Here is a 10,818-nt window from a genome sequence, read left to right as displayed (position 1 = left end):
ATGGGGAAGTCGACAGGGCGGCAACATTTGCAGCTTCTGCTGCTGCTGGTTGAAGACGAGGCCATAAAAATGTTGTACAATTAATGTTTATTAACGTTTGGCATTTCAGAGCTGGCCGCTGGCCAATTGCTTACGTTGCATGCAACTGTCCGTTCTGTCGCACTCTGCAACCACCGGAGGCTGTTAAGTGGCTGTAAGTGCGTCTCGACTAAAAGTGGTTGGTTGACATTGCGTACGTTGCCGAAAAGTGAGCACATTACATTTAAATTTCCATTCGTGGCGTCTCGACGGAAGTCTAGACGCTGAGCCGGCAACGTGACTCAGACAGACAGACAGAATGACACACAGACAGACAGACTGTGGTGTGATGCTTGCGGTGATGAAGGGAGAGGGGACAAAAGGGAAGGAGCGGTTCAGATTCTGTCCCCTTTGCTACTTATTGTTGTCATTCAATTTGCAATTTGTGCAGCGGCTCAGCTCATAAATCTTGTCGCATTTCTTTCCCATTGTTTTGCTTGAATTTCCGTCATTTTGTCATCTTCCACAAAGAGCAAATGAAATATTCAGTTGAGGTTTATTTGCCAACAGACTTTGACTCATTTCCGTTCCTCTTCATTTTTATATATGCATTGTTTTTGTCAGTTAATAATATTTATTCTACTTAATCAAGCTTTAGGCAATAGATTGATGTTTGCTTTCAATTTGTTTACAATTTGCGTGTTGTCTCTGAATGCAAAATATTAATAGTTAGTTTTTCAGCCTGCAGACTTTAATTGGGTTTAAAATTGCAACAAACATGTTCATATTTTCGTATCTATCTCGTACTACGACTTTTTCATTGAAAACTTTGCCCTCAAGTTATCAGAATTTTCAGCTACACAGCAAACTATAAAAGCAACAAAACTAATGCGTGTAAATTTGGCTACAAATTTATCGAGACAACACCACAGAGCGGCAGTAAAAGCAACAACATCATTATCAACATCATCATTATTATCATCGTCATTATCAACATAAACAGCGTGAAAGCGCTGCGCTGGTTTTTAAAGATTTTTCTTATGAAAATTGAAAATGATCCTTTGCAAATATTTGCACTCGACAGCGGTGACCAGGGTTGCCATATGCTAAAGTATCTGCCAGCTACAAAAATAATTAAGTTAAGCACACACACACACACCTACATAACATACACACAACACTTGTAGCAAAATGTCAACAAACACAATTTTGTTGTACCAACTTTAGAACTCTCTCTCTCTCTCTCTCTCTATTTCCCTCTCTCTGCATCTACTTTTGAGATATTTTCGATTAAATGACAAAAGATAGTGTATCTTTAACTAACAGTTGTCTGAATTAAAGTTTATGGAACTAATAATCTTGATTTTTATTGTGTTGCTGTTTGTTTGATTCAAATTTTTGCTCACTGAAATAATTCTATTTCTGGAATTATTATATGATTGATATTGAAATTAACAATGTAAGACAAAATTATAGTGCTTTGAAATATTTTCTCTTTGAATTCAGATACTGTTGACAATTATTCGTTGCTCGACATTTTCTTTGCTCCCTGTACATATTCTATTAATATTAAATTATAATTTAGAAACATTTACAAATTGAGACAATATTATTGCATCTTTGTGCTTTGAAATATTTTCTCTTTGAATTCAGATACTGTTGACAATTATTCGTTGCTCCACATTTTCTTTGCTCTCTGTACATATTCTATTAATATTAGTTTATAATTTAGAAACATTTATAAATTGGGACAATTTTATTGCATCTTTAAAATTAAAAAAAAAACACTTAACTGGGGTTATTTGCTTAAGTCTGCTGAGGTTGTTGTGTTATACTTATAAATTGTGTTATAACAAACTAAAGATACGTAATCTAATTATTGTATAGATCTCCAGTATAATTTTTATTTATTTCAAGCCCATTAAATTGTTTTAATGCATAGATGTTATAGCATCTCTTATGCATTGCCCATTGTGTGTCAAAATCTGTTACACAGTTTCTCTAAGATTTAATTAAAAAATAAAAATAGTTTCGGCATTCTAAAGGATACTAAAAACACGTGAGAGTTTTGGTCAGCAATCGGAGTTGGTTTCACAGCAGCTTTTTAACTGTCAGCCGCAGTCAGTAACAGGCTGACAGATAGACAGACAGACAAACAGAGAGACAGACAGATGGGCAAATAGATGGAATGGGTAAACAGACGGCAGGACAAACGGACAGAAAGAGTAAAGGCAACACCTACACATTGCATACAATTAGCAGTGCAGTAAATGCATCACTATCTCTATCTGCATCTGTACCTGCATCTGTATTTGTATCTGCTTCTGTAGTTGTATCTGTGGGCGTATCTTTTCCATTTTTCTTTTTCGTCTGTCTGACACTCTAATTTGCATTTCTCGCCGCTTTTGCTTCTACAACTTGCAATTGAATTTTTGACACGGACTCTCGGCTATCTTTGGACAGCTACCGATGCCCATTATCTGTACTTTTTGTGCAAATGGGGAGGAGCAGTGGCAACAACTGTGGCAAGGTGGATAGCTGCATGTTTTATGTATGCATGATGGAAGCCAAAAAGTGCGCGTACCTACCCCACATACACGAATAAAAAAAATAAATTGATGATGATGAAGCTGTGCAGCAGATTGGTAGCAAGAAACAAGCTGGATGCAAGAACAAGGAGCTGCAGCAAGCTCCTGAAAAAGTATCTGAAAACTTGAACTTTTGTGTGCTTCTCAACCTTTGCTTGTCTCTCTCGGGTGCCCGCATTCCTAGTTGCTGTTTATTTTATTTTCTGTAAGCAAGCCCCTTGCCACATGCCAAATGCCACACCTCACCCCTCTCTGCCACACTTGCAACACTTGGCGCGCTATCTGTCGTCGCCTTGCAGTGTAAAGCACTTTTTCATTTTTATTTTTTGGTTCGTTTTGCAACGCGTTGAAAATGCGATTTTCTTGTAGAATCGTAGAATCCTTATCCATATCCCTGGCCATAGTAATGGGAGGGGGTAGGGGTAGTGGGGATAGGGGATAGGGGGTAGTGGTTTACCCTCTTACACGCATGCAGATTTTTTGTAAGCCAACATGCCACGCACATTTTGCTTACAGCTTTACTATCGCATCTCATTTCATGCTTTTTGGTTTGTGTTATCAGCTGATACCCTGTAGGAAAAACGAAAAAGAGTAATGGAAGCTGGCAACAGCTCCAAGTGTACATAAGCTGATAACTCTATGGATTTAAAATTGTTTTCCCATTAGTTAATAACTTTCTTTTACATCAGTAGTGAATGAAAATCATTAGATCTGTATCGTTTGTTATTCAACTCTTTCTATTAGTTATACCGTTCATATCTTATAATTTTTAATTACTTGTTTGTAGCACTATCTTTAAAATCACAAGTATTTGAACGTATATCAAAAAAAACACTCAATCTAAATTTTGATTACAAAGAAAGAAAAAGTTTGTACACATCTTCGCTATATATTGATTTATATAATTAAAGGTTAGATCTTTCTCATTAATCTGTGGTGTCTACACTCTCATTTTTTTTTCATCTTACTTCAAAGTCAGCTACAGGGTATCTTGCTTTTAAGCACTCTACTTGCTAGTCAGCTAGTTCTTTTTTTGTTGTCATGCAGGGCATTAAGCAAATTTCTAGCTTTTTGCACATTCTCTGTACTTTTTTCCACAGCTTGTTTTGTGGCCAATTATGTTTTTTGTTCATTGTTCGTTGTGGTTGGCTTCGTTTTGAATTTTTTCTATCTCTTTTTCATTTTGTATTTTCGTCTTCGTCCTCTTTGATTGACATTTGACGTTTAAATTCCAAATTAGCTCCCTGCTTTGAATCGGCTTTATGTTGCACATTTTTTTGCTCCTCGACATGATTTTGACTTTAAGTTTCGGCTAAGAAGAAGCTACTTTAAAAAGTTGTTGCAACTACATAAGCTGCAACAAAAAATTGTAACAACTAACAATATAAAAAAAAGTTAGTTTGCCATATACTAGTATGTTTTTTGAATAAAAATTCAAATTATATTGGATTTAAAGAATAAAATTAATACTTTTATTTTTTATATATTTGTATGTCTTTTATTTGCTTCCAATGAATTTTTTTCTTTTATATTAAAATTAATTCAATTCATTTGTGCATTTTTCACATCATTTTACTTTATTTTATTACGTACATTCTATAGAATAGTTCTGTGTGTTATTCTATATCCTTTCATGCGAACTTTCATTGTAAACAAGCATATTATTAAATACCAAATAATAAAAATGCTGATTATTTTGCCAGCTTTATGACAAAAATATTTTTATAAAATTTCCAGAGCTCATTTTAATGCAATCTCACATGTTCAATTCACAATGGTTGACTCAGTTTTTCAAGTAAATGAGCAAAAATTTATGCGCGCACAATAAAAAATGTTTAAATATCAATAAAAGCAAGTTTCTGCATTTTAAGGGTGAAGGACCAGTATGATGAAGAGGGAGAGGGAGGTGAGGAGGGTTTAGGTGGATGCGTGTGTGCGTGTGTGCGCAGCTAACGAAACAGAAAATGAAGCAATGTTGTTGGGAGGCAGACTCAAACTGCAACGGCAGCAGTAGAAGTGAACGGTAAAGAGGTGCATGCAGCAAGTTTGAGTACTCGCATGGATGGTAGCAGCAAAGAGGGGTGCGGGGGAAAGTTCAACTACATAAACAAGTCACGTGTGCAACGTGCGAAGCGCAACGAATCGCAACCAGAAAAGAGGTGAAATAGGTGGAAAACTTTGGTGGCAGCACCTTGAGACGGTTATGTGGCGCGCGCTTTTGTTTCACGCGCGTAGTCGTTGCATATTTCACACCATGTGGCAACGCTGGCAAGAAGTTTTCATCTGCCTCGCTTGCCATTGCATCGAATGAAATAACCGCAATGGAAAAATAGAAAAAGATTTACTACTTTGCCAACGTGATACTCCTCCACTTACACTGACACACACACTCCAATCCAGCACTCCCTTCACATTCCCAGCTGGCAGTAAAATACTAACTGACGGCATGCAAATTTGTTTGCATTCAGAGCGCAACAGCAGCAGCGCCACCTGTCGGCGAATATGATTATCAACTATGCGATACCCTCCAGTTAACAAAAGATTCATTCATATTATAGTACTACTTCTGTATAATTATTTAAGTTTTATTCAAATTTTATATTCAGCTTTAATAAATTGTTTAAATTATTTATTAGTATTCCTAATTGGATTTTAGAACGCTAATTTTTATCCGAACTAACTCAAATTTAAGTTTACATGTTGTATAACATTCAACAAAATTTTTTAATTGCAAGAATTTCAAAATTAATTGAACTTTCAATTATTTGCAACTGTTAATTAAATGTGATAAGTTATAGGATTTGTTAAAATACAATATACTACAGAGAGACCAACGACTTTGGTTACAGAATATTACCAACAAGTACAGCAGCGACAAAAATAGTAACAGCAAAAGCAACTTCACAAAATGGCAAATGGCAATGGCAATGGCAACTTGCAACATGCTGCCTGGTGCATGCTACCTGCCGCCTTCTGGCTGCCTTTTATTATTATGGCTCGTCGTTCTTTGCCCCATGTTGTTGTCGCATAAATTTTGCGGCTTCTTAAGTCGCAAGCAATAAAATAATATTAGCTGCATAGTCTAGAGAGTCCTGCAACCTGGTGGCATGGTAATGGCAATGCCGGCGCCGAAAAGTATGCAACACGACAATGCAACATTGGCAACGATTGCAGCTGGCAGTCAGGCTACAAGGCTCTCAAGTCTGGCAACAATTCGGAAATGGCCCCGCCCCAAGACAAACGCATTTGTCGTATAATTTATGACACGGCCTAGGGTGACTATTCTGGTAGTGCGGGACGTTGGATGGGAGAAGGGGGGAGGTCATCTGCAGCTGGTTGTTTGTGTGATTTGGTCGTTACCTTTTTTGAAGTGTTGCATGTTATTTATGAGACCAAGGGTAATCAAACTGCATGTCAAACCCATAAACGGCTCAAACATCCCACTGTAGTGGCCATCAAACTGTGGGTTAAGTGTGCGAAATGTGGCTCGTAATCAAAGCAAATACAATAAAAGTTTATAGTCTTTATACACGATTCTTCGCCCAAGGCAGATGCTGTCAAACTGCAAGTTTATATGCCGGAAGTGATGGTTAAACTGCAGATTAATGGCTTCTTCATCTTCTTCTTTTTGTGTTAAATAAAGTTATGACTAAAACATGCTAATACACTTTGCCGTTAACTATAAGTCATGCTACTAACATACAGTTCCCACAGTAAGTGATGAGCTGTTATTGTCAAACTGTGCAAAGCGATAAATTAGTGGAGGAAAATTGAAGTTAAATCAGTGTAATTAATTGAACTTATTCTATTCTTGTATTTTATGATACGAATAGTAATGGATTCGAAACTGTGAATTATGGTACAAGTATGCAATCAATACATAATTATCTCTTACTAAGACGCAAGGAGACAGAAATATACTCCATGAGTTCCTGTCAAACTGTTGTGATAGTAATTGCTCTCAAACTTTGACATAGGTAAATTAATGCAAGAATCTGCTCGCAAACACAAAATATTGCCCTTTCTCTCTCACTGTCCCTCTACCCATTTCTTTCTTGGTATCTTCTACTCTGTCAAGTGTCACAGCTGCCCAGCTCTTCTCCCAAACTGTCATTATGGGCTCGAAGATAAACGACTCTGTGAGTCTGTGAATTTTGTTCCATTTTGTTTCCGTTTTTTGTTTTCTTGGTTTTGTTGCTGCTTTTGTTGCAGATGCAGCTGCAGCTGCAAGTATCTGCAGCTGAGGAGCAAGTGCAGCAGTGACACCCGCGTTGACTTTTCATATGGCTGCACTCCGTAACAATTTAAACTTTTGACTATTAGTGAGTGAGAGGTGGCCGCCGGGTTTTGCCACCTTGCTCGTCACTGTTCCTTGGTCCCTGGTCCTTGGCAGAGCATCCTTCTAGCTCTGTAAAAATAGTTGCAAGTTTGTGACATCAGGCTAAAGTTTTAGCCAGCTGAGTTTTTGGATTGCCGCCGCCCACTCGTTACAGGAAAGTGAGCCCATCGATTGACATTCGCTGCCCTGACCCCTGACCGTTGCCCCGCCCACACTCATACCCTCCTTCCCTCTGTCATCAATCTGCGAAAAGTTTGTCTCAGTTTTATGAGCGGTTTTTGCTTCTTTTCTCGATTCCGTTCCACGCAAAAATGTTTGTTTATGGCATGTCAACGCCTAATGACGAGCCCATTTTTCATTCAACTCAAATGACCATATGGGCCATAACGGTTACTATCCCCCCCAATCCCTGCTTCGGGCCAGATCGAGTGCTTAATAGTAACTTTAGTGAACATAGAGTACTCGTATTAGATAAGCTGTGGGACTGTATTGATTGAAATTCCATAGAGTAAAGATGGCTAGCCAATTAAGATTCTGTTTTTATAAAAGAACTACTACATAAATATACTTTACTATTTGTACGATTAGCTGTATGATAAAAAATATGAATTATTATCAACTATTTAAAATAAAACAGATAGAAAAAGTTTTTTTCTTATTTTTTCCAGATTCTGAACAATCATATTATTATTTAATTTACAATAATTTAATTGAACTTATATTATAAAATCCCATTATAATATCATTGAATAATATAGTCGGAATACTTTAGTTCTTTTTGTCTTAAAGCAGTTTTTACGAGGTGTAACTTTAGCTAATTTTATTAACATTTAAATTTATCGAATTTTATATCATTACTACATTAAATAATTTGAAAACTTTGAAGGCGAATGTACAAAATTTATTAAGATACCATTTTAAATTGTATTAGGAATTTATAGGCCAGTTTTTATTATACCAAAAATTTCCGCCGGCGGTAAGTTTTCTATGGAATAGCTGTCAAATTTTTCTTCTTCTCTATATGGAATTTAGACCTATCAGAACGTTTTCTGGTCTACCCGATACGTCCCTTAAGGATAAAAAGGTTTTATATATTTCATTATTCACTTCAAAAGATTAGTATTTCTTAGCTATTTCCAAGCAGTTAGCTTTTGTGGCACGGCGATCAGTTTTTCCACTAGCAGTTCGCTTCAGATCATCCACTATAAAGACTCCTCCATTCAATTGCAAGTACTTGGCCTTCAAGTGCTTTGACACAAAGTCAATAACATCCTGAGGCTCTAATTGGGCCCCATGTTTCTTCACAATCGCAGCAGCAGCTTCGTCTCCATTGAAAGGATTCAGCCTGCCAAATACACAGACTTCTGAGACCTCAGGCATTTGAGTGATTACCTTTTCTATTTCTTGAGGATAATACATGATGTTCTGGTACTTTAGCATTTCCTTTTTGCGATCCACAATAAAGAGAAACCCATCCTCATCGACGTAGCCCAAATCTCCGGAGTGGTACCACATGTTATTGTCTCTCATTTTACGAGTTTCCTCTGGATTTCCGTAATACCCCGCCCAATATCTACCGGTATATAAGCAGACTTCACCCACTTCATTCGGTCCTAAAGCTTCTCCTTGCTCGTTGATTATTTTCATTTTGTAACCGTCCACTAAGCGTCCCACTGAATTGGGCTTCTGATCGAAATGAAGGTTCATTGTTCCTCCTCCACCCAACTCGGTAAAACTATATCCAAAAAAGAAGCCACATTTCGGGGAAAGACGTCGACGGATGCTCTGTTGAACTTCGATGGAACAGCCAGCCCCTATGTATAGATAATACAAAATGCTATCCAGGCAATCTCCCTCGAACTCGGGACAGTTAGTCATTTGTGTCATGTGGGTAGGAACTTGAATCAGAAAAGTCACTTTGTGTTTCTTGATAAGTCGTAATATATCTGCAGGATCGAAGGATTTGTCTGATATTATGCGTAGAGCGCTTCGTATTCCAGATGCAATTGTTGTCATTAGACCTGACACCCAGTCCAATGTACTATGTACATACAACACATCAGAGGTGGTTACGAATCTGTAATATAAAACTCAGTACCTAAGAAAAGCGCGATGCAACAATAAAATTGCTAAAATTCAACTTACGGACTAAAATTTCCCAATATGTAGCTATTTGGAAAAGTCACCGCCTTGGGACTTCCTGTTGTACCTGAGGAGCAAAGTATAGCTAAAGTTTGATTATTTCCCTGCTGCAGACGTGCTGGCTGGAAATTTTGTTAAACAGGTGTGGTGAGCACCTCTTGAATGCTTATAGAACCCTTCTTATGATTCCGCATTGTCACAACCTTTACATTCAACATCTCTGTTGCAGCTATCACTTTTTCATATTCATCACCATCACAAAAGATAATCTTGGGTTTCGTAATGTCATAAAGCTTTTCAATAGTATCCTTCTCGTAATTTACGTTGAGGGAATGAAATGCCGTACCGTTGAAGAAGCAACCATAGGCTACAGCAAATATATGTGTAGTGTTTCTAGCTATAATCCCAACTATATCCGATTGCTGTAGTTCCAAGTTCCTCAAGTAGCTGGCCACACGCTTGGAATTCAAGAACAGTTCTTCCCGAGTCAGGATGGTATTTTCAGAATCGGAAATCTTTGCATTATAAAAAGGAATTAAGATTTCAGTTGTAAGTTTATAATAACGTTGTAACGACATACCTGTGCTAATAACTTTGGATGGCGTTGCATTTCATAAAATGTAATCTCGCCAACAGAGAGATCCTTTGAGAAATATGCAGGCTGTTCCATTCCACTCCATATTTTGTGGTCGGCATTGTAGTTGGTCTCCGGCATGTACTTCATTCTAATGTTCTTTGGTTGATATGATTTTAGTAAATGTTGAAGTTTTTCCATTCGCAATTCGTTTTTATAGTAGGCAAGTAAGTTTGATAATCTTAAGAATCCCAAGTCCAAATCGTATTATCACAAGTCATAATCATGCAGCAAAATTCAAATCATCCGATGTTGACAATGACTACGTTGTTAAACACTCCTCACTCAGTTCATTTGGTTTTGTTTACAGTGCTTGTCAAACTATTGTGATTACTCGAAAAAAAGTTTATCTAAAATTATCAGTGCATTCAATTAAACGACTAGACTTTAAACCAAGTCTTATCACAACTCGCCACCACGTCATAATGACTTGGAATAATGTTTATTTGACTTCGATGTGGGTCTGCAGACCTCCAATTTACTTGAAATGCCAACTTGGTGGGAGATTGTTTGATTAACAACTGATATTTCTATCTTGTTTTACTTGCATGTTTATTACCGAATAATAAGGGAAATAAATATTCTTTATTGTCATTGTAGTGTAAACACATAATGCTGATCGATAGAAAGTTGAAAATGTTGATAAAAGTGAAATTAATTTATGGACTAATTTTTTGATAATTGTCATGACTTCACGAGAACTAGCAGTCCGATATCTTTGGGGTTATTTTGTCATGCCAAATATGTCTTTGCTGTAAATAGAATAAATTGCGAGAAGATGTAAGTGGAAAAAGGGAAGCGAATATGGGGAGTAGAACATGCAGGAAGCGTTTAGAGCTGCGCGCTAGTTACAGTTGCAATTGCAAGATAAATGACCCACCAACGGGGCCTGTACTATATGTCGGAGTCGTGTATGTAGGCGTTTCTGGCTAAACTGATTTCATGCAATTTGGCTGCACAGTTGGCCAAAAGTTGTGCAACTGGGGGAAACCGTAAATTTAGCAGGCAGCTACATTTGTACTTCCTGGCACAGTTTCAGCTGATAGCCAAGGCCAGTTCCAGGCACTGTTAAGTGTGAGTGTGTGCGTGTGTGCATG

General features: G+C 37.4%; 1 protein-coding gene across 1 annotated transcript; it reads right to left on the bottom strand.

Moving 5' to 3' along the window:
• Window positions 1–8,061: 8,061 nt before the first annotated feature.
• Window positions 8,062–9,852, bottom strand: LOC117779935 (4-coumarate--CoA ligase 1-like). The gene is given in 3 exon segments (XM_034616287.1): window positions 8,062–9,022; window positions 9,091–9,602; window positions 9,668–9,852. Coding segments are annotated over 3 exon segments (1,617 nt in total). The 5' UTR covers window positions 9,812–9,852.
• Between the last annotated feature and the right edge of the window lie 966 nt (window positions 9,853–10,818).

The sequence above is a fragment of the Drosophila innubila genome (genome assembly GCF_004354385.1).
Source record: "Drosophila innubila isolate TH190305 chromosome 2L unlocalized genomic scaffold, UK_Dinn_1.0 4_B_2L, whole genome shotgun sequence".
Classification (NCBI taxonomy): Eukaryota; Metazoa; Arthropoda; class Insecta; order Diptera; family Drosophilidae; genus Drosophila; species Drosophila innubila.
This window is presented reverse-complemented; position numbering and strand designations above follow the sequence as displayed.